The sequence below is a fragment of the Gopherus evgoodei genome, chromosome 1, assembly GCF_007399415.2.
Source record: "Gopherus evgoodei ecotype Sinaloan lineage chromosome 1, rGopEvg1_v1.p, whole genome shotgun sequence".
In the NCBI taxonomy this organism is placed as follows: domain Eukaryota; kingdom Metazoa; phylum Chordata; order Testudines; family Testudinidae; genus Gopherus; species Gopherus evgoodei.
This window is the reverse complement of record NC_044322.1, coordinates 336470070-336493874: the sequence shown is the minus strand read 5'-3', so window position 1 is coordinate 336493874 and position 23805 is coordinate 336470070. Positions and strand designations below refer to the sequence as shown.

Sequence of the window (23805 nt, the reverse complement as noted above, 5' to 3'; positions counted from 1 at the left end):
AGTATCACTGAACTGAATACACTGACTTTGAATCACCTTTAATGATAAGTACATCTCTATTTGTGCTGTTGCAGTGTTCCTGCAACATCATAACAAGAACAGAAAGGTATTCTTTTAACAACATAAATGAAAAGATAAAAACACTTGTTTAATTGTGAAGAATACAATGGACACTGAAAAAAAATCATGCGGTTATATTTGTGCTGACCAAAATGTATTGACACAAATCTCTACTGTAAACACATTGCATTTTGCCTTATTTTAGGTACTTATATGGCATCTGAGCACTTAACAGTCTTTAATGTATTTAATATCACCACGCTGCTGTGAGATAGGACTTGTCTACACTGGCACTTTACAATGCTGCAACTTTCTCGCTCAGGAGACTGAAAAAATACCCCTCTGAGCGCTGCAAGTTTCAGTGCTGCAAAGTGCCAGTGTAGACAGTGCACCAGTGCTAGGGAGCGACTCCCCCCGTGGAGGTGGGTTTTTTTTAATAGTGCTGGGAGAGCTCTCTCCCAATGCTGGTGCCGCAACTGTTGAAGCGCTGCCACGGAAGCACTTTAACATTGCTAATGAAGACATACTCATAGTCTCCAATTAGTGTACTAACTATCCTTCCTCTTCCCAGGAGTCACAAATTGTCCAACACACCTGGCAGCATTCACAACCACAAAGACAATCGAGATCTCAGCATGTATTTTCTGTTTCAAAAAAACAGTTATGAAAAGAGTTAAGCTACACAAATACTGGTCTACATTAGCAGGAGCACATTTCTAATCCGTCACCCCATAAATTAAACCAAATATAAGCAAACAAAATGTGTGCATACATACTTCCATGTATGTATGCGCACATATTATATATTGGTGTGTGTCAGAGTGAACATACATCCATTACAAACACACAATGCAGCTTGTTCAGAAAGCAGGAGTTTTTCCTCACTGGTTGAACAATCATGATTTCTCCCACCTTGACTGTTTTTATTTGTATGAATTTATAGGTATTCTTCTCCTCCTGCCTACTTATAATGTTTTTCCATGTATATATTGTTTATAGTGCATTGTGAAGCAACTGAAGTAAGTAAAGAGGAAGCTTTAAAATATTATATTGAATATACTGTATCATGCAAAATATAATCACTCTCAGCAGTGCATGTAGGTGAGGTTTTATGAGTTCTCAATAGGGGTAAAAATAAATTAATTAAAACTGGAATTTTTAAAGCAGCCTTCAGGAATTAGACAGCCAGTTCCTGTTGAATTGTGCTGGGATTTGGGCACCGAACTCCCCTAAACTCCTTTTAAATCCCAATCTAAATCAAAAAGTCTATCAGATTCTCAGCATGGCAGAAGATTTACTCCTCCTGAACCCAACACCAGCAACTCAGGCTCACTCAGATAGATGCAGTGCTCTGTGATCAAGGTACAGGCCAGGTTCAATGCCAATGTAAGTGGGCACAATTCCACTTACACCAGCAATAAATGCGTCTTTTAAAATCTATCCAACTACCCACTTTCTCAAGCAAAAATCTGAAAGTGTACTGGAATCCAGATACTATTCAGCCATTTAAGAGATGCAGATAGATAGTGACTGAAGATGTGTTATCAGGACAGCACATTCAGCTTCCAGGGCAGAGGTTAAGTGATTATACTGGTGTTTGGTCTATCACTTTCTTTTACAAAGCACCCTTAATGCAAGCACTTTAAAGTGCTTTGTAACCACAGAAATCTTGTCAAACCATTATAAAACTAATTAAAAAGAACAAACAAAACATTAAGTCTTCAGTTTGGTTTTAAAAGCAGACAAGGACTTTGATCTGTGCAAGTATTTCCACAGGAAGAGGCATAATACATAAAGCAGGAGGCTTCAGAAGAGAAGTCTAAACCCTAGGCTCTTTCAACAGGCTGAATTCACTGACTGCCATGGAATATGCTGAAAAGAAAGTCTCTGATACCTGGGTGAAAAGTAAAGGAAGGTTTTGTACAAACCTGATAAACTTTCAAATCACATGGGTACACCAGGACTGGGGTAATAAGATAAAACTATTTCCCCCTCCTAGGAAAACTCATGATAGATTGATGTTAAAACTGGAGGCAATTTACAATCTTTGAAGAACAAACAGCCCATGACAAATGCGTCACAAGTAATCTAATTAGGAGGAGACCAAGGCATGCACAACAATTTCTGCATCCTGTCAAGTAAGCACTGATTGTGGAATTAGCTGCAGGAAAACTCCAGCAACGTCTGGGGATCCAATATAAAGTCCAGATTTCCATGTGAGTTTCTACTGCTGTAAAGAAGTTTTGTCCATCAAAAAGTATGGACAAAAATTTAGGTCAACCATTTTGGATCAATCAAAAAATCAGTTTTACAATTTGGACAGTCACTCCATGACAGAGAAAATTTAGTTGTGAAATCATACAACAAGGATCCACAAGAACCAAGAGGGGAATCTGAGTGACAACCTGACAATCAAAGCTAGAGCCACAAATAAAACTGACAAACTTGAAATCTACAAAGAGAAGACCAGGGCTAGAATGGAACACTCAGTAATCCCAAGCAATTACTGCAGCAGCTAATCAGCATGCTGCCTACTCTAACACAGAGATGTTCTTAAAGCAATTAAAAAAAGTTAGCTTAGCACTTCCACCAGCCAATTCATTCAGGCTTCAAAAGAAGTTTCACCCTGTTTTCCCCATGGCAGCAAATAATATTTATAGATTCTCTGGTCAAATAAACTGTTATGCGAAAGGGAGAATTAGGCCATGTCTACATCTAAAATTTTGCAGCGCTGGTTGTTACAGCTGTATTAGTACAGCTGTATAGGGCCAGCGCTGCAGAGTGGCCACACTTACAGCAACCAGCGCTGCAAGTGGTGTTAGATGTGGCCACACTGCAGCGCTGTTGGGCGGCTTCAAGGGGGGTTCCGGGAACGCGAGAGCAAACCGGGGAAGGAGACCAGCTTCGCCGCGGTTTGCTCTCGCGTTCCCGGAGCCACCCTGCAAACCGCAGGGAAGGAGACCTGCTTGCTCGGGGTTCCGGGAACGAGAGAGCAAACCGGGAAAGGAGACCAGCTTCGCCGCGGTTTGCTCTCGCGTTCCCGGAGCCACCCTGCAAACCGCAGGGAAGGAGACCTGCTTGCTCGGGGTTCCGGGAACGAGAGAGCAAACCGGGAAAGGAGACCAGCTTCGCCGCGGTTTGCTCTCTCGGTCCCGGAGCCACCCTGCAAACCGCAGGGAAGGAGAACCGCTTGCTCGGCGGTTCGGGGAACGAGAGAGCAAACCGGGAAAGGAGACCAGCTTCGCCGCGGTTTGCTCTCGCGTTCCCGGAGCCACCCTGCAAACCGCAGGGAAGGAGACCTGCTTGCTCGGGGTTCCGGGAACGAGAGAGCAAACCGCGGCGAAGCTGGTCTCCTTCCCCGGCTTGCTCTCTCGTTCCCCGAACCGCCGAGCAAGCGGTTCTCCTTACCTGCTTGCTCGGGGTTCGGGGAACGAGAGAGCAAACCGGGAAAGGAGATCAGCTTGATTACCAGAGGCTTCCTCCTTCCACGGAGGTCAAGAAAAGCGCTGGTAAGTGTTTACATTGGATTACCAGCGCTGGATCACCAGCGCTGGATCCTCTACACCCGAGACAAAACGGGAGTACGGCCAGCGCTGCAAACAGGGAGTTGCAGCGCTGGTGATGCCCTGCAGATGTGTACACCTTCAAAGTTGCAGCGCTGTAACTCCCTCACCAGCGCTGCAACTTTCTGATGTAGACAAGCCCTTAGTGTCTACAGCAGGGGTAGCCAACCTGAGCCTGAGAAGGAGCCAGAATTTATCAGTGTGCATTGGCAAAGAACCACAGTAACAAGTCAGCAACCCCCCATAAGCTCCCCCCTGCTCCCAGCGCCTCCTGCCCATTGGCAGCCTTGCTGATCAGCACCCCCCCCCAATCCCTTCCCAAACCTCCCAATCAGGTATTTTGTGGCATGTGAGGGGGAGGGGGAGGAGTGAGGGCACAGCAAGCTCTGGGGAAGGGGTGGAGTGGGGACAGAGCCAGGGACTGAGCAATGAGCACCCCCAGCACATTGGAAAGTTCGTGCCTGTAGCTCCAGCCCCAGCCCCAGAGTTGTTGCCTATACAAGGAACCGCATATTAAACTTCCAAACAGCCGCATGTGAATCCAAAGGTTGGCCACCTCTGGTCTACAGTGAAGAGGTGGAGAAAACTCTGTCTCTTCACTAAATAAATACATTTTTAATTGCCGTTTTTAAACTATTTTAAATTCAATCATCATGAATGGACAATTTTTCATAGCCTTCAAATAACAAGATGAGTGAAATAACTGGTGAATCCAGCCTGGAATCAGTAATGTATTAAACCACTTTGATTTTATATGTAGAGTGGATAAATTAGAGTTAATTATTTATGTAAAATCCCAAGAAGAGGTACAAGCTTTTAGCACTGCTCTTATTTTTTAAAAGTGTGGTTCTGTCCTAAAAATATGACTCTACCAAAATGGACTTGTGGGGTTCCCTCATTGTGACTCATTGACTTCCACCTATTTGGTCATTTTGCAAGTAAAAAGATTGTTTTATTTTATGCTAACTGCTAGTTCCATAAAGTCACCTTGAGGCCTGGCTGTCAAGCTAGGTTCATTTAATATCACATAGAATCTACAGGCACAATTATATCCTCAACTAAACCATCTTAAACTAACAGAGCAGCCCAGGGAGAACACAATCTGAAGACAAAGAGTTGCATAAATGTAACTGAGGGCACAACTGATCCTGCTAAATCACTGATGGTGATGTACAAAATGGAAAGAATCAGAGAAAATCCACACTCACCAGCTAACTACAATGCTCAAGCATCACAAATTCTACAGTGGTCTGCATTCTAATTGTAAGATTCTGCTGCATACTATGGCTCTAGCTAGGGGTCATGGGAGGCCCCTATCACTCGAAGCATTTTTGGATGTATAAGAAGGAAGAATCTAGCAGCTATGAAGAAAATCTTCATAGCCAACACTATTGACCCAGTAAAAATGGAGAAACAGACAAAGCAAGATTTATTTTACACTGTCCCTGGAACTACTGTTAGTGGGCAGCTCAGAGGCAGAGGGAGATGACAAACAATGCATTCAGAATGTTTGTGGTTTCAAATTTTAAGAAAGCCTAATCCAGGTTTTCTAAATAGAATCTTTGTTTCAGAATGCCTTCTGTGTCTGTTTCATCTCATTTTAAAAATAAATTATGAGATTGGGAGGGAGGGAGGAATAGCTCAGTGGTTTGAGCATTGGCCTGCTAACCCAGGGCTGTGAGTTCAGTCCTTGAGGGGGCCACTTAGGGATCTGGGGACAAACATCAGTACTTGGTCCTGCTAGTGGGGGCAGGACTGAATGAATTTTGAAGGTCCCTTCCAGTTCTAGGAGATAGGTATAGCTCCAATTATTACATATTATAGATTTTCACCCCTTTCTGTGGCACTGATTTCACTGTTAAAGTATTACCTTCAATGTGATGCCAAATATACTGCACCTGCATTTGTAGCTGAGCAATTAATGAAATATATTGTACATCAAACTCAAACTGTCAAAAGTGGAGCCTAAAATTAGATTCCTAAATCCCTATTTAGACACCTAAGTAGAGGTGACCTGATTTTCAGAGGTGATAAGCATCTGCAGCTCCCACTCACCCTCAACTTCCACATGAAAATGATTATCTTGCAGGCAAAACTGTGGCTGGCCCTGTCTGAGTGACACAACTGGGGAAAACTCTCTCCTTTTCCAGCCTATACCAGGTCATATCATGGTGTGGCTGAGGAGTGAAGTCATTGTTCTTTGCTAGTTAGTACCATCCTTGGTGCTAGCATCCCAAGCGCAAGGAGGAGCAGGACACATTCTGCATCCTTCAAAAAGGCAGAGCAGCAGTTGCTTCAGTGTGTGCTTCCCCAGAGATCAAGTTGGGATTCTGCTTAGATCAACTGGAATCTCTACTGTCCCAGCCAGGGACCACCAAGGTAAAGGAAAACTGTCTCCCCAGGCCATACCCCCAATCCTGCCTGTTACAGACGGTAGGGCTAGATATATGAACCACTACGGAGACTCTATGCCACAAGAGAATTCCCCTTCACTGGTGAGGTCCTCCAGGCTTAAGGCTACTTGTGCCAGTGGAGGAGTGCAGGTGAAGGTTATATTCCTGGCTCTGCCTTAGAACTGGTGAATGAACCTTGCTATTCCAAGCTGCTCCATGCCTGTTTCCTCACCTGTAAAATGAAGGTAACAACACCTCAAAGAACTGCTTTTGAAGCTTAATTCATCATTATTTGCAAAGAACACTAATGCTTTATAAGTGCAACACGTAATTATAAGAAATCAAGGTTCTTTTACAAAAACACAAAGAGGTTTTTGACAAATGATATGTCAGCATTAAAATCCCTCTTATGGTAAAGTGCCCAAAACTGATGAGCTTGCTTCCATGACTATGTGATACAAACGGGGTATTACCCAAAAGAGAAAAAATCAATTGTATAATCACAAAGGAGTACGTTGTTCCTGAAATGCAGAACGGAATGTAGAATAAATAACAGAGGAAAGACCTACTGTCTGTGGTTAATTGCAGAGAAGAGGTTGTAGAGATTCCTCACACATTCAGTTCAGATATTAAGTCAGCTCACACAGAAACATCTGGGGTTCATTGCTCCTCAGCATGGTTAAGTGTAACAGTCATAAGGGAAAACTTCAAAGCACCAAGAAATAAGATTTATGAGGCATCATGAGTCAACCTGCATAGTTGTTACACAGGAAAGAAGTGGATAGGTTTTTCCAGCTTTTGTGCTAGCCGTGCCCTCTAAGCTGTTTGCAGAAGCTAAATGCTACCTCTAGAACCTCGCTGCATTGCCAAAAGTTTCAGCCCACTGAATGCTTTTAGCCTTGCTGGTTTTAAAAGGAATACAAGCTGGGTACAGTGAGAACACAGGTTGTTCCCAAAGCACCACAGGTACAGACTCCATTTGAATCAAGGAGCGGGCTTCCAACAGCAGCCTCAGAGCAATTAAAACATCATTTTATTTAAATTAAAGGGAGAGGAGATTCTCCGTCGCGGACAGAGAGAAGGCAAGAAAAGGAACTAGAAAACAGCCATACAGGAGGTATTAGGCTTAGAACCGCTAAAAATACGAGGACTTCCTCTGGTTCTGTAAGGACATTTTAATTTATATTGAAAATAGGTGCAGACACCAGAGTGAGTTATGGTGATGCAGAGGAGACAGAGGTAGCCCCATAGACATAAAATGAAAATGTTGTTTCGTGTCCACGCAGCGATGCTTTGTTAGAGCTACATAACTGTCATGAACATACAAACGGGACCTGAGTGAGCAAATGACTAAGACAAGACCATGATAATAATATGATACCCTACTGAGGAAACAGAGGAGAAATTTTCAGAACTTTAATAGGACACCGGACTTTCTTACTTCAAAGGATCTCTCTCATTTTAAAATCAATTGTCCTATTTCAATGCCATACTGAAACTAGAAGTAAAAATAACCAACTCTGAGCCTTCAGGAAACAATCCTAGGAATTATAAAAGCAATACTCACTCCTCTTGACTTTCACACAAACAAAATTAAGAGACTACTTTAGTCAGAAAAATGTTTAGACTTGTTAGAAGTGGGAAAGCAGTATTGTGCCCATTATTAAAACATTGTGAGCCATTCATTGCCTTACCCAATGTCTGGAATTAATACTTGTTGATCGGTTGAAAAGGAATCCTTATAGGAAGGCTTCCCATTGTTTTCAGCATATTGACAACATACAATTCTGCTGAATTCAAGTGGATGTGCACTTGAACATTACTATAAAGACTGGGCCAACAGTCACTCCTTTGTAGCAGTGAAGAGGAACTAGTTACAACACAGTAGAAAAAGGTTTAAGATTAATCCATCACGTTGCTGTTCTTTAACATTTGCATCTGGAAACACAGAGAGATGATCCATTAAGCAGTCAAAACTTTTAGATCTAGAGAAGCATTTGGGAACAACAGCATTTGTTCGTTATTGTTCTTACATGTCAGATTATTAATTTGGTCATCAAAATTATTTTACAGCGCTGTAATCCCTATAGCTACATAGGGATCAGCCTAACAGTTATGAAAATTGGAGAGTCTCTAATAAACAAGCCCAGACTTCAGGACTACAATGAGGTGCCTGAAGGAATCATATTAAGGTACATTAGGCAAGATTTTGCTCTGTTACACACAAGCAATCCCTCTGATTTAAATGGAGCTGCACAAGTATAACAGAATAGAATTTCAGACATTCTGCCCAACATAATATGCTCATTATGGCTAGCCTGGCTGCCAGATTTCCGGACTCACCATGTTTGTGGAAGCTGAAAACCTTCTGAGTAAGTATACCTGGCTTGAAAAATTAGAATCTCATCTCAGATGAAGACCAAACTGGGATATTATTGGCTAAAGAAAGACTAGAAATTCCTGATGATATCATAGAACTGAATGAATCTCTGCATTTTCTCTTACTGTTTATACATAGCTTAAAAGATTCACGACTGGACTGAGGACTTACTGCACTCTACAACTGCTCAAGAATATGAGTGGTTTTTCCAGCATGATCTGGATCACTAAACTAAGGACCAGCTATTAAATACTGGCAAATATAACATGAATAAAACTAAATGGCCAGACTTCCAGGGCTTCCCTACACATAGAACACTAGAGCAGCACAATGGCAGTACTGCAACTGCACTGCTGTAGCGCTTCAGCATAGACACCACCTATGCCGATGGGAGGGGGCTCTTCCATTGGCATAGGTAATCCACCTCCCCAAGAGGCAGTAGCTAGGTTGATGGAAGAACATTGCTGTCTACACTGTGGGCTAGGTCGGCTTAACTACATCTGCTCAGGGGTATGGATTTTTCACACCTTGAGCAACTTTGCTGAATCAACCTAACATTTCAGCATAAATCAGGCCTTAGAGAAATACAGTACAATGAATTCTGCTTCTCTGAATATCTCAGTACAGTGTTAATGGACAGAATCTTAAGAAGAATTCTTCTGTCTACCTAGCAACTGCCTGTCCAGGAAGTGGATTAACTACAGCGACAGGAGAACCCCTCTCATCGTGTCTACACTGAAGCAGTACAGCGGAGAAGCTGCACCATGGCACCTGTGGCATTCTAGCATTTCAAGTGTAAACATACCCTTAGCTATTCTCTATGTAAGAGCCACAAAAGTGTAAATTAAGTGTGCAATAGTGGTGCTGTTTTGCAGTGAAAAAGGCACTCTATTTTAGTCTGCATAGAAATGCAAACTGAACATTGAAATATAAAAATAGTAAACTTCTCATATAGAAACAGTGTGAACACTATACATTTAAGGCATGGTACTTAGAAGACCGTGCCCTTGATTAGGCAAATGGAAATTTGTGATTATTTGTGACTGACTTACTAAGAATTGCAAACATCCTACAATATTTGTTATCCCATCTCATTTGTTTGTCTCGTGCACTTGTTATGCTTTGTCTTTTAGACTGAAAGCTCCTTGGGACAGGGATTAGCTCATACAGTTGCACAACACCTAGCACAATGATAGCCAACCTAGTTGTTGCTTTTGGGGGCTACTGCACTAAAACTGTTAAAAAAATAACACCAGCAATGATGAGCTGCGTGACACACAATGGGAGAGTAAGGTTTCACTTCATGCTTTTTCATGTTAATACAGTAACACGGCAGTGCAGCTTACAGAAAAACTGCAGCACAACCTGTAAAAGATCTCTCTGATGACTGCATTTGATTACCTCGATGATTTAAGATTTACATCCCCCTCTCTCAAATAAAAATCAAAGAAAAGGTGCAGAGGGCCCAGGAAAACTCTGAGGTACTATTTTTACAACAGCTTCTCCTCCAAAGTGTTTGGGTGACCAAAGAAAAGGCAGAAGGAAAACCCTCCACTGAAAGAGAGTAAAACATTGGTGGGGACAGATCCCTCTAACTTTCTCCCTTCCCCCACCAACCTCCAGTTGCATCTATGCCTCCAATGACTGTGTAGGTCTCAGGATTAAGCCCCAGCCTTCAAGAGCACCAGGTATATAGAGAGTTATACCACCATTTTTACTTCTGTCCATGCCCTCACTCATATTCAGGTCTAGGGATTGTTAGCTTTGAGTTCCCAGCTGACCTTAACTGCTTTAGCTGCTCTCTCTTAAACACAAAGCTCTGAGTTTTAGGAACATATAAAGCATGAAATACACCTGGAAACTAAATACATGAAGTAGTTATTCCACATTACTCTAGCTAATTACATTTGTTTGCTTAACTTGAAATACCAGGCCCTGTAACAGATCAAATTTAACCCCTCAGTCGTGCAGCTAGTCCCATCAAAACCAGTGGTGGTGGTGTTACTGTGTACTGTTTTCCTAACGCTACCAGGGTACTCAGATTTGTACAAAATGAAGAAATGAAGACGGTCGCTACTCCAAAGTGATTGTTATAAACATATGTCTCCTGTTCACTCACCTCCTTACATCACAGGAAGTGAAGCCAATCAGTAATTAGCTAGTATTCCAATTTCAAAAATACCTTGTAAAAGCTCGGTTTACCTTTGTGCTAGTAACTGAAGACTCCTGAAGACAGAGAAACTTTCATCGTGTATAAATGACTAATAATTACAGCAAAACAAATGGAGAACTTCAAAGCAGTGCGTGTGGGGGGGGAATGGAGGGAAATTCCAACTTATTAGGACATAATTATCTTCTATCGGAAATAAATACTATATTTTAGCAGATGACCAGAATGCTTTTATACTGAGTTATGCCTGTTTTACGATGTATCATCAAGTTTTCATGTTCCTCATCGAAGAGATGATAGATTTTACCATTTTCTTCTAATTATATTTCTAAATATGGTTCTTTATAGGGAAAGGGAGATTTTATAACTTCCAGAGCAGGCTACATTCCACAGACCAATACCACTCCAATACGGATAAGCCATCTTATAAGTGTATTTAAATACACTTCAACAATGTCTCATATTAATACGATACTGCATTGAATCAATATCGTGATGGATTTCCATAGGGCCAACATTCCTCCACTTTCAACCTGTGTAATTTTCCATGCATAACCATACCAGTGGGCACATTTTCATTCTAGTCATTAAAATTTACTAATTTTGCATTCAAGTAAACAAGCTATGTTAGTATTGAAAAAAATCCTGCATTATTTGAATAATAAATATATATGATTTTTTTTATAGTTTTAAGCAGTAAATTATATTTTGTAACATTTTAAAATAAAATATTATGGAATCTGAATAGCTATAAGCCAAATGAGTAAAATGGCTGAAATCTTATTTTATATAAGACAAAAGTCGGGACAGGGACCATCTTTGTGTTTTGTGTTTGTACAGCACCATGCACAATACACTCATGGTTCATGACTAGGGCTCACAGGCAGTATGGTCATACAAATAATCAGTAATAATGATAAAGTTTAAACTTTTTTACCCCCCACAGAGATGGATATCAGACTGATGTGCTAAACTACTCGGTAAAATATTTATAAGATTGTTTCTGATAACGAATTATTTGTTGATAATATTTTCCACTTGGTCCTCTGAGTGGGGGAGGGAAGAAAACAAGCTCTTGCTAATGACCACCATATGTTAGTTCAGTGGTTCCCAAACTGTGGGGTGAGCCACCATAGGGGGGTGCAGACGAATGTTCAAGGGGTTGCAGTGAGGTCCGGGACAGCCTGCATCGGGGGGCAGGGAGGAAGCGCCACCCAGCTGGCTCCAGCTCTGACCTCAGTCCTGCCCCAAGTTGAGATCCCAGTTTCGGCTCCCAGCTCCAACCATGACCCAGTCATAGCTCTGGCCTTGGCCCCCAACTGCAGACCGGCTCCCGGCTGCAACCGCAGCTCCCACCTTTTGGCCCCGCTCCTGGCTGCAGCCCCAGCCGCAGCTATGGTCCCAGTTTCGGCTCCCAGTCTTGCTCCCAGATCCAGGGGGGCACAGATGGGTTACATTACGGTAAGTGGGGACATGATATAAAAACATTGGGGACCACCATGTTAGCTGTATCAATTTCAATGGAAAAAACATATTATAATGTAATGTGGGCATAAAGGTCCTAATGCAGCATCCACTTGATCATGCTGCACATACTGTATTTTTGTTTCAGAGTAGCAGCCGTGTTAGTCTGTATCTGCAAAAAGAACAGGAGTACTTGTGGCACCTCAGAGACTAACAAATTTATTTCAGCATGAGCTTTCGTGAGCTACAGCTCACTTCTTCGGATGCATAGAATGGAACACACAGACAGGAGATATTTATACATACAGAGAACATGAAAAGGTGGAAGTATGCAAACCAACAGAAAGAGTCTAATCAATTGAGATGAGCTATCATCAGCATGAGAAAAAAAACTTTTGAAGTGATAATTAAGATGACTCATAGAAGGTGTGAGGAGAACTTAACATAAGGTTTCCACCTTTTCATGTTCTCTGTATGTATAAATATCTCCTGTCTGTGTGTTCCATTCTATGCATCCGAAGAAGTGAGCTGTAGCTCACGAAAGCTCATGCTGAAATAAATTTGTTAGTCTCTAAGGTGCCACAAGTACTCCTGTTCTTTTTGTGTATTTTTATTGTATCTGTTTAACAATATACAGGAATATATTAATATTCTTACTGAATAGCAAACTAAAAATATTATGGTGATACCACAGCAGAGCCATATTTAAAGCTGCACTGAGGTTTGCAGTTTAAAGCAGGGATTAAACTTCTTTATTATGTGTGACTGTTATCATACAACTTCCCCAAACTTACAGCACTTACTCTGCTGAATGAATTTTATAATTGAGCTAAAAAGAATTAAAAATGGACCCTTAACTTTTTCTGGTTTGGTGTGTAACTTTGTGGCTCCCTCTAGCAAATGAATTTCTATATTTGATACGTGAAACTGGGCTTACTTCTAAAAGAGAACAAAATCTAAGGTATGAACTACTTTAAATTTAAACATTATTTTTATGTACTAATACTACTTAATCATTATGTACACCACAGATGATGATTATGAATTTTTGTCAACAAACATTACAATGATTAAATATGTGTGTATCAAAAGGATGCTCCAGATTCCAAGCTTTCTTTATTTAAAAAATTTTGTTTCTAGCCTTCATGGTTTTGAAGAAAAACTCAAAAAGATTAACCAAATATAAAGCAATACAGTGTTATCTCCCTGAGCCTGCAACAAGTCTGAAGCAATAAAGTTGGAGAACTGTGAACAGCCCCATTCATTTCAATGGTGTGGTTAATGACGGATACTAAATATGACTATTCAAATGTCAACATTGTTAACTCTTTTATTGTTGATCATTTTAGCACAAACCTCCAGCGAATATGACAAGTGGCTCTGAAAATACAAAAAGTGCATTGACAACTGCACTTAATGTAGCAATTATATATTTATATCACCTACCCTAATAAATATAGAGTGAATATGCAAAGAAATCAAATAATTAGTTTATGAGTTAAGCATTTAAAAAAATACCTTTTACATTTTCATCTGTTCATCAATTTATTTGGCAAGCCTACACGTTTTTTCCCCAGAGATTTCCAGCAAAGAAATTTCTGAACAGATGAAAATGCAAATTATTGCAAATTCTAAAACATGGATTAGTTAAGATTGTTAATGCACAAGTTTTTGTTTAATAAACTGTTAGTCATAATCACTTGTATTTATACTGTAATGTTTATTATAGAAAACATTTTTCATCAAATTAATTGGTCATAAAACCTCCAACACTGTCTCACAGTCCGTTTCAGTGTTCACAGGTCGAGCTACAAGTTTATTATTTGGACCTTAGGAAAGCGACTGCTCTCTGGCAGACTTCCTCTGATCTCTAGGAGAACCCCACATCCTGTGCACCTCTTAAAGGAGGTCTCTGGTTCACTGTCCCTGGCCTGGTACCCTCACTCCCCCCAGTGCAATGCTCCCCCTGACAGTGTTGCCCCTTCTCCACCACCCCATCCTTTGTAATCTATGGATCTGACCCAAAAGCCACTGATGGCAAAGAAAAGACTTTCCATGTGAGGGGCTTGGAGCAGGCCCTATAAGCACATACCATTCAGACATATACATTTTTGCAAATATGGATCTGTATATGTATAATTTTCGAAAAGACAAAACTTTAGAAATCTAAAACGTGTGCTGGAAAAAAATACATGGGGCAGTGGACAAAAGATGTTCAGCTAGAGGAGATGGAGACTAGCTGAGGGTCTCAGGAGTCAAGCTGGCCAAAGAACAGGGCTAAGGAAGCTTGGGAGCCACAAACAATCGTATTTGCTCTATTTAAAGCTTTACACTCACAGTGGAAGAAAATGCCTTAAATAATGTTCCAGTTTTCTCTGCCTGGCCTCAAACATTTTCAGCCAGCCAGACTGCTGATTTGAATAGAACAGGGGTCGGCAATCTTTCGGAAGTGCTGTGCCGGGTCTTCATTTATTCACTCTAATTTAAGGTTTCGCGTGCCAGTAATACATTTTAACATTTTTAGAAGGTCTTTTTCTATAAGTCTATAATATATAATTAAACTATTGTTGTGAGTAAAGTAAATAAGGTTTTAAAAATGTTTAAGAAGCTTCATTTAAAATTAAATTAAAATGTAGAGCCCTCTGGACTGGTGGCCAGGACCCAGGCAGTGTGAGTCCCACTGAAAATCAGCTTGAGTGCTGCCTTCAGCACATGTGCCATAGGTTGCATATCCCTGGAATAGAAGCTGGAGGAAGCTGATGAATTGGTTTAAGCATTTCCCAGGTGCACAAAGTTTCAAATAGAGGAAATACGCTTATTTGACAGCCTCCTAGGCTCTGCAGCCATTCCCTCTCCCCACCACCTCACCCCTGGCTCTCAGTCTCCCCATTAAAACAGATTAATTTAAGATGTATTTATTAAAAAAAAAAAAACCACACACCCTGGAAATTCCTACACAAAATATTTCTAGCGAATGTTATTTAGACATTTAATATTTAGCTGTTCAAAGTGCACAAGCAAAACAGATAATTACTGTTTTTCTTTTTAAAATTATTTAACAAGCAAATTTAGCTTCAAAGTATCATTAAAACTTTAATGCTGTAGAATAGGAAATACCCCCTGTTCCTCCCTCCTGCATTTAAAAAAAAATATTTGCTGATGCTAAAAAGACAGATATTACACTTTGTTTGTTTTTTGCTTCTATGCTATTTCATTCTGCTTTTTAACTACACGATATAAGATATAAGCTCCTACTAATGCACTGAATAAGCATACTACTGTATTTCCACTGGTTTCAAGAAGAGTTTTGTCACTGACTTTCATGAAGTAGGAGCAGGTGCCAGACCTAAGAACTCAGAAAATACTTCAGTTTCATCTACATCAACTCCCAAAATGGATACACTAGAAATACACTACTACAATGGATAATATCGCATGAATCAGCAGGAACTTCAGAAAGACTATTTATTCTATAAATTCCTAGCCACCCAAATAAATGTAATTTCTGTTAACTGACAGTGTCTCATTCATGTTTTCTCGGAAGATCAAACAGCTAAGAACTTTGCCATAATGTAAGGACATGGCTACATTTGCAGATGTAGAGTTCTTTGAGTTAAACCTGCCTTTGTAGAGCGCTGTAGGGAAAGTGGTGCAGTCTGTCCACACTGACAGCTGCAAGCGCACTGGCGCGGCCACATTTGTGGCACTTGCCGCAGCACTGGGAGCAGTGCATTACGGGCAGCTATCCCACAAAGCACCTCTTCCCATTCTGGAGCTGTGGCTTGTGGGAAGGGGGCATGGAGTGCAGGGCATTCTAGGTCCTGCCCGAAGGTACCGTAATTCCTATGGCTGGAGCACAGCTGAGACTGGACAGCTTCCTCCCCTCAAACACTGATGAGGTCCAGCAGCTTGCCATTGCTCCATACTGGGGCTCGCCTGGCATGTGGAGGCATGGTCACCTGGAAAGATGCACTGAGAGCACTTCACACCTGGCTGAGCAAACAGGAAGGGATTTTTCAAAATTCCCAGAGAACTTAAAGGGCGGGTCTGATGGTTGATCACCTGAGGGCAGGGCAATAGAGTTCAAAGTGATGACCAGAGTGGCTAACACAGGCATTGTGGGACACTTCTGGAGGCCGATTAGAGTGCACTATAGGACGAGGACGTCCACACTCCAGCGGGGACGCAGCAAACGTTATTCCACTCACTAAGGTGGAGTACCAGCAGCACTCTAGCCACGGAGTCAGAGCGCTCTATGTGCTTTGCCAGTGTCAATGGGGAGTGAGTCAGAGCGCACTGGGTGGCTTTAGTGCACTCTAACTTGCAAGTGTAGCCAAGCCCTAAATCTCAGCTGAGAGTTTAGGCCTCATCCAGCATGTATAACTAATCCCACTAACTAGAATGGTTCTACTATATAGTATTTGATTCTTTTTCTTCTTCTATACTCTTCACAAATATTGCAGCGCAAGTTGCACTTTAAGTTTTATTAATGACCTGGTAAATTATGAGATAGAGTAACTCCAACAAACTGATAAAGATGAGCCTACTAGGAGAGGAATGACAACAAGAAGCAGCAATCTTATGCTCTTTTAAACATACAATTTCTAGAAAGGAAACTGGATAGAGAGATTATATTTGCCTGGATGCGTATTCACAAATTGAAGCTTACATAAGGTATTTCCCACATGTTTACATTATAGTAAGCTCTTTGAGGCAGGGATCATCTTTTTGTTCTGTTTGTACAGCACCTAGCCCTACAAGCTCCTGGTCCATGACTGGGGCTTCTAGGCATGACCACAATACAAACTATAAGTAATAATAATAGTTCAAAATAAGGAGTGACTCATCATAACATGCTGCACTCAGAGAATACTCATTTACATCTAGCACCGTTGGTTGTCTGGAGCATTACTTAGGCAGTAGAATATAGTTGGATCAGGGACCCTTTTTTCCCTCCTAGAATCACAGCGTAAAAGAAATGTGTCCAATCAAGACATTTTAAAGCAAAGATATGGGATTTAGTCTAACTGCAAATGTGACACATTAAATCCTTCCCTCTACCAGAGTTTAGTGTCAGACGCTTTCTCCAGTTAAGTAAGAATGTCAACAATTTCAGCTTGATACAGAACTGACTCAGTGGATGGCCTAACATATAAATTATGGGTATAAGAGATAAGATAAACACATACCAGTGTAGTCCTCGTAACATTCACAAGTGTAGCCTCCTTCTCGGCTCCGACAAAGCCCATTATTGCCACAAGGACTGGAGTAGCAGAGATCAATCTCTGTTTCACAATAGTCGCCTGTGAAACCAGGGGGACACCGGCACCTCAGACCATTGATGGGATGGATGGGTCGGAACAAAACGGTGTTTGAACTAATAAATGGAGCAGAGCTGTCAAACTTCAACACCGAGACACACTTCATGTAGTTCTCACAAGGCTCTCGCAAACAGATATTGTCGTCAAAAGGCAGGACCCGCTGCATAGAGATCATGGTCAGTAGTGTCCTGTTGAGGTAGATCTGTTCCTGGAGGTCCTCGGAAGGGAAGAACTTATTTCTAATGCCACCAGGAAGTAAAGCGGAGAAGGTTACATTCAGGATATTGGAGCTGACATCTGTATCGTTTTGAATGTTGAAGACGAAGATGCCATCCTTGGTAGTAGACAGCACCGTCGCCACACCCTCCACAAAGAGAGAGAGCAGCGGGGAGAGGAACTTCTCCTGGGACATGTTTTCCAGTCGCACAGTGATACTGTTGGTCAGCATGTCATCGGTGATGATAGTCACCCTCAGGGCGCAGACTGCTGTGACACTGTGAACACCATCTGTTGGCAAGGGGAGAGGGGAAGGGGGAGAGAGAGAAAGAGAGAGAGAAGAATTATTTCAAACAACATCCTTTGAAGTGCTTTAGCATACAGACCAGGCTACTGAGGTATTCTCCAATAAACATAACTGAGATGTGAGACATTCCAGCCTGCTCGGATGTGAGAGAGAGACAGACAGAAAGCGCTTTGGCTTCTGCACTGGAAAGAACCTAAGGCTTGCAACTAAAGTACATGGGACATCCAAGTATGCGCTGTCCTAGACTGTTCCACTCAAACAACTGGAAACTGCTAGCAAGACAAATAGCTGTGAGAGGGTTAAGGGCAAGAAACTTCTGATAGGAACTGTACATATCTTACACAAGTCACTGCTAGCCTACAACTAATGCTGTGAAGCTGTCACTTTCTGCAGCACAACACCAAAATTATCTTCTCCCGCAGCGGTTTCAGGCTTAAAGTACCAAAACTATGCAGAGCGAGAGAAAGGATTATCAAGGCTTTAGATAAAAGTCATCATAGGGAACAAGAGCTAACTACTTTTGACTTCCTTCAGGAACCTCATATGAAAGTTAGAGATGGAGCCAATTAAGCCAATCTCTAATGAAAGCAAGCATTTTTACACTGCTCCATTATGTCTTTGACAGATCCATGTTTGTTTTGCTACAAAACATTTCAATGAACAGACAGCAGTGATATCTGATACTAGAGAGTGATGGATGCCAGTACAACCCCCAGTACAGAGTTAGACTTATATTAGTACAATGTCTTTGCAAACTTTACAGCATCGTTTCATTACGAAATATAATTATTGACCCTGGGCAATGTGATGTGTTCTATACACATTATGTATACTGTATACATAAATGAACATGGAATTTGCAATGAGCAGCTACATCAGAGAGCTCAAACCCTCTTGTTTGGTTGTCTCCTTGCTGACCATAAGAACTTTGTTATTTTTTCACTAATATACAGTATTTTATTTAGAAAATACAGATGATAGAGTATAAAATTTTAAATTATTTGTACTATACTAGTTCCTAGAGGCCTCAGTTGAGATTGTGGCCTCATAGTGTTAGGCACTGCACAAACACATAGTAAGAAAGAGTCCCTACTCCAAATATTACACAATCTAAATACAGCAGACCTCAGAGTTATGAACACCAGAGTTACAAACTGACCAGTCAACCACACACCTCATTTGAAACCAGTCAGGCAGTAGCAGACACACACACACGCACGCAAGTACAGTACAGTACAGTACTGTGTTAAGTGTAAACTATTTAAAAAAATAAAGGGCACTTTTCTTCTTCATAGTAAAGTTTCAAAGCTGTGTTAAGTCACTGTTCAGTTGTAAGCTTTTGAAAGAACAACCATGTTTTGTTAAAAATTATGAATATTTCAGAGTTACAAACAACCTCCATTCCCAAGGTGTTCATAATTCTGAGGTTCTACTGTAGACAAGATGGACAAAACAGGGGAGGAGAAACAGAGGCACAGCGAGTTGGCTGGTCAGGTCAGTAGCAGAGTTGGAACAGCACCCAGCTCTCTAGACTCTCAGTCCAATACCTCATCCACTAACCCAAAACTGCCTGCCACATGGTTCTTTCTAGTGTCAAACACTGAATAGTCACCTACACATCTTCTCCAGCTAAACTGAGATACACACACTGGGCGTGATTTTGCATCTCTTCAATGTAAATCAGCAGTATTTGCATTTGAATCAATATAAAACCAATGTGAGATCAGAATCTGGTCCCAACATTTCATATATAGGCTTTTTTTCCTTTTCTTTTTTCGATGGTTGGTTTTTTGTGTTTTAATGGGGTGATAAGCAGAGAATCATCTCGTGCCAGGTGAAGTTGTGTCCATGTTCAGAATAACCACCCAGAAAAACAGAAACATCAGAGCAGCACCTATTATCTAGCGATATCATTGGGTATGTAATGATGCAATCTAGATTTAAAGTTAAAGATTTCTTTTCTGGTACTCCAGGTGGGTCTAAATTAAGCATTTTCCCCCTACCCGGGAATGTCTATAAAACCTCAGCTGCTAATTGTTTTTCTTTCATTATAAAGCAGCTGAAAAGCAAATAAAATATTTTCTCATGAGTGCTACTTTACTACACCTCTATCCCGACATAACGCGACCCGATATAACACAAATTCGGATATAACGCGGTAAAGCAGTGCTTGGACGGGGGGAGGCGAACTGCGCTCTCCAGTGGATCAAAGCAAGTTTGATATAATGCGGTTTCACCTATAACACAGTAAGGTTTTTTGCTCCCAAGGACAGCATTATATCAGGGTAGAGGTGTACTTAGTGGCTAAAAACAAACAGTGGTGGAGTTGTGGCAAGTGGTCATTATTTTGGGTGATCTTTTTGTAGGACCCATCACATCAGCTGATTATTTTAGCTTTCATTTTCCCTAAGATGAGTATTCCACATAAAATTTCCATCTGCTCTTCCTCAATCTGCTCCAGACAGACTGTCCTGTTTCCGTTTCCACAGAAGAGGCAAAACCGCCATGCATGATCTTTAAAGCTTTTCAATAGCCAAAACCCTAATTATAAACTTTTAACAGTGCATAGTCTGCAGGTCCCCAAACAATGGAAATATCAGATGCATATTAGTACAATTAATGAACTTCTTTTTTTATAAATGACAGAATCAGACTAGCTTAACCATTTCTGTCAACTACATAGTCTATTTCATGAGAGAACAGCAGCAGAACTAACTATTCATTTATGTTTCTACAGCTATTGTCATTTTCACTGGCTGGTCTGATCTATTTTGTTATATGCTGCACAATGTACTACTCAAGTTCTCTCATAACACGGAGGGGAAAGAGTGCCAGACAAAGGGCCTTTTTCTCAAGGAAACATTGATGTATAGTGCACGGTATCTATAGTAAGAAGACAAAATACTATCTATTGTCTGACAACCGACGAGTCCACAAACTGTCATAATCAATATCAACTGCCACAGTACACAAGAGTGTCCCAGCATTCACAGCAACTATTCTGACACAGTTAATAAATTACTACAAAAAGCCCAGTGTCAGACACTGCATAGCTTTGTCGTTCTCAAGAGAGCACAAAAGAAAACCAGACACATGCATATAGCTACAGATACTTTGAAATTACACGTAATGTTTTAAAAGCAAATATAACCTTGTGCAACTCTGTTGCAAAAAAATTAAAAAGCAAAAGGCAGCAAAAAGTATTTTAAAATGTATTTTATAGAAAATAACACAACTAGCATTTTCAGAAAAACTGGCCCTTTAATCTTACTATGGGCTATATCATACCATCAAGTTTGAAAAGAGAAATTCCTATTGGATGATTTATTCCATCCACTGGAAAGTTCTGTTTAAAAACTGATGCCACTTTTTGTACTTAGTATCTATTTCAGTCCAAAGCACATTGAAATTAATGGGAATTTTCCCCTTAACTTCAACAGAAGTTGAATTAAGTCCTGTTTATTAATAATTAAGGTTCTGAGTCTTTCACAGAGGTTACGGAAGTCACAGATTCCGTGGTTTTCCGGTATCTCCATGACTTCTGAAGAGGCTGGTGCAGCTGACCGCTGGGCTGCCCAAGCAGTCCGGGAGCAGCAGAAGCAATGGGGCCCCAGGCCGCCCCCTTGCCTGGAGCAGCAGTGGGGACCTAAGTGCCCCCCCACAGGATCAGCAGCACCCCAGAAGCACCCCACTCCCCCTGCCAGCGCCTAACATTTAGTTAGGGGTATTTTTGGTAAAAGTCATGGACAGGTCACCAGCCTGTGACTTCCTAGTTATTGCCCGTGACCTGTCCATGACTTTTACGAAGAATACCCATGATTAAATCATATCCTTAATAATAATATTTGCAAAATGCTTTGAGATCCTCATATGAAAGACATTGTGAAAGTGCCATATATTATTATTATTGTTATAAACTACAATGAAATCATTTAATAAATGTAATAGCATTTCATGAAACACAGTTATACACCTACACATCTTTACTGTCTTTGCACTGCATGGCATGCCTAATATGTACAAATGTCTGGCATAAATGCACAAGTCCTGTGCTACTGCATAACAGTGGTGCTTCTTACGAATGCTCTAATGTAAATCTAATTTTTCATGGGGGGCTGCACTACACTATAAACATCTATGGCCAGGTTTTGGCCTGAATAAAATGTCTCAGAACAATGAATACTAATAAAAATATTCAATAAAACTCAATATTTTAATACAATTTTAATAAAATATCTTGACTCCTATTTTCTGTCACACCTTTTCTTCTTTTGACTGTTCAGAATGTGGCATGGTTTTAACATTTCAGGTGAGGTGTGCAATTCATCAGTAGTCTACCCACCACTGAATTTATTTGCCAACATTGCTTCTCTCTGCATGCATATTTCAAAAGAAAACTTCACAAGGTGGATCTCTTACAGAGCAGATTTATTTTGTAACACTGGCATTTGTGTTGAATGGGCCCAGTATTCTTAATTGTGCACCAAACTAATGAGTTTAGTTTAGTAATCTCAAACTAATGAGAAGATTTAATAGTAATCATACATCCCCACAAATTCCAGAAAAACACAAAAAGGAAGGAAAGCTTATATATACTCCCAGTCCTCTAAAAAACACATCCACTGCAGATAAGTTATTGAATGGACATCATTATATACATAGCTTTTCTTTATGAAAAGATGGATCGGATCCGAGGCTTTAATCTTAGCTTTCTATTGATGGGCAGTTCATGAACCACAGAATTTTATTACCTAGCAATATAAACACTGCAATGTTTAACTGAAAGGTGTACCTGGCTCTGGGAGTACCTGGCCAACACAGTGTGGTGGTTTTTTTTAAAGAAGTATAACAAAAAATAAAATTATGAACACTTTTTTGGTCTTATTAGCTATAAAATGTATTCAGATCTGACCAATAATCAAAGCAACATATTTCATAGCAATGTCCCAGTGTCACAGGCTTCTTGCACAGATGCCCCAATCTTTCATTTGTTCTACTTTCCCTCTTAGGATGCAGCTGGAAACCTTTAATGGATGTCAGAGTTTACAACACAGCTGTGCAAACTCCGTCTCTCGTAATAAAATAAGGGCACCCTCCTTAGGTTCTGAAGCTGTAATTCAAATGGTCTAATTTGTTTCAGCGAACAAGGAGCAAACAGATCCCCCTGTAGGAGATGTGCCTTGGTGACATGTCTTCAAGTGAGTGACCTTCCACACATCAGTCCATTCAAAGATGATTCTATATACAGGACTTTCTTCACACCATGTACAAGGCCACACCAAATAAAGCAGCAATCCCTTGCAGCAAGCAGTGGTCCATGGATTACAGCAGCACTCACAAGCCCCTTCCATGATCATGCTAGGCACACGCCAAATATAGAGCTAGCAACAGTCCCAGCCCCAAAGAATTTACCATCAAAACAGACAAGGCAGACAGACTAAGAGTGCCAAGTAAAAGAGAGATGCCCAAAGTCACACTGCTGGTTAGTGGCCCAGCCTAGTGTCCTATCCACTACTAGACCATATTCCCTCAATCAGAGACAGCTAGCCAGACTGTACAGATTATCTTCCCCATTTGCACCTTTCAAACATCATTGACAAACAGTTAAAATGCATAACATACTTGCCAAATATTACTTTTCCTTGTAAAAAGACGGTTACTCACCTTTGTAACTGTTGTTCTTCGAGATGTGTTGCTCACATCCATTCCAGTTAGGTGTGCGCGCCGCGCGTGCACGTTCGTCGGAAACTTTTTACCCTAGCAACTCCAGTGGGCCGGCAGGTCGCCCCCTGGAGTGGCGCCGCCATGGCGCCCAATATATATCCCTGCCGGCCCGCCCGCTCCTCAGTTCCTTCTTGCCGGCGACTCCGACAGTGGGGAAGGAGGGCGGGTGTGGAATGGATGTGAGCAACACATCTCGAAGAACAACAG

The 23805-nt window shown here is 41.1% G+C and overlaps 1 protein-coding gene across 1 annotated transcript in view; it reads right to left on the bottom strand.

The window, feature by feature from the left end:
* The window catches only part of CELSR1 (cadherin EGF LAG seven-pass G-type receptor 1), a 300277-nt gene that overhangs the window by 152359 nt on the left and 124113 nt on the right, over positions 1-23805 (bottom strand). The window contains 1 exon segment of the mRNA XM_030537007.1: positions 17220-17858. Within this exon segment, the coding sequence (XP_030392867.1) occupies positions 17220-17858 (639 nt within the window).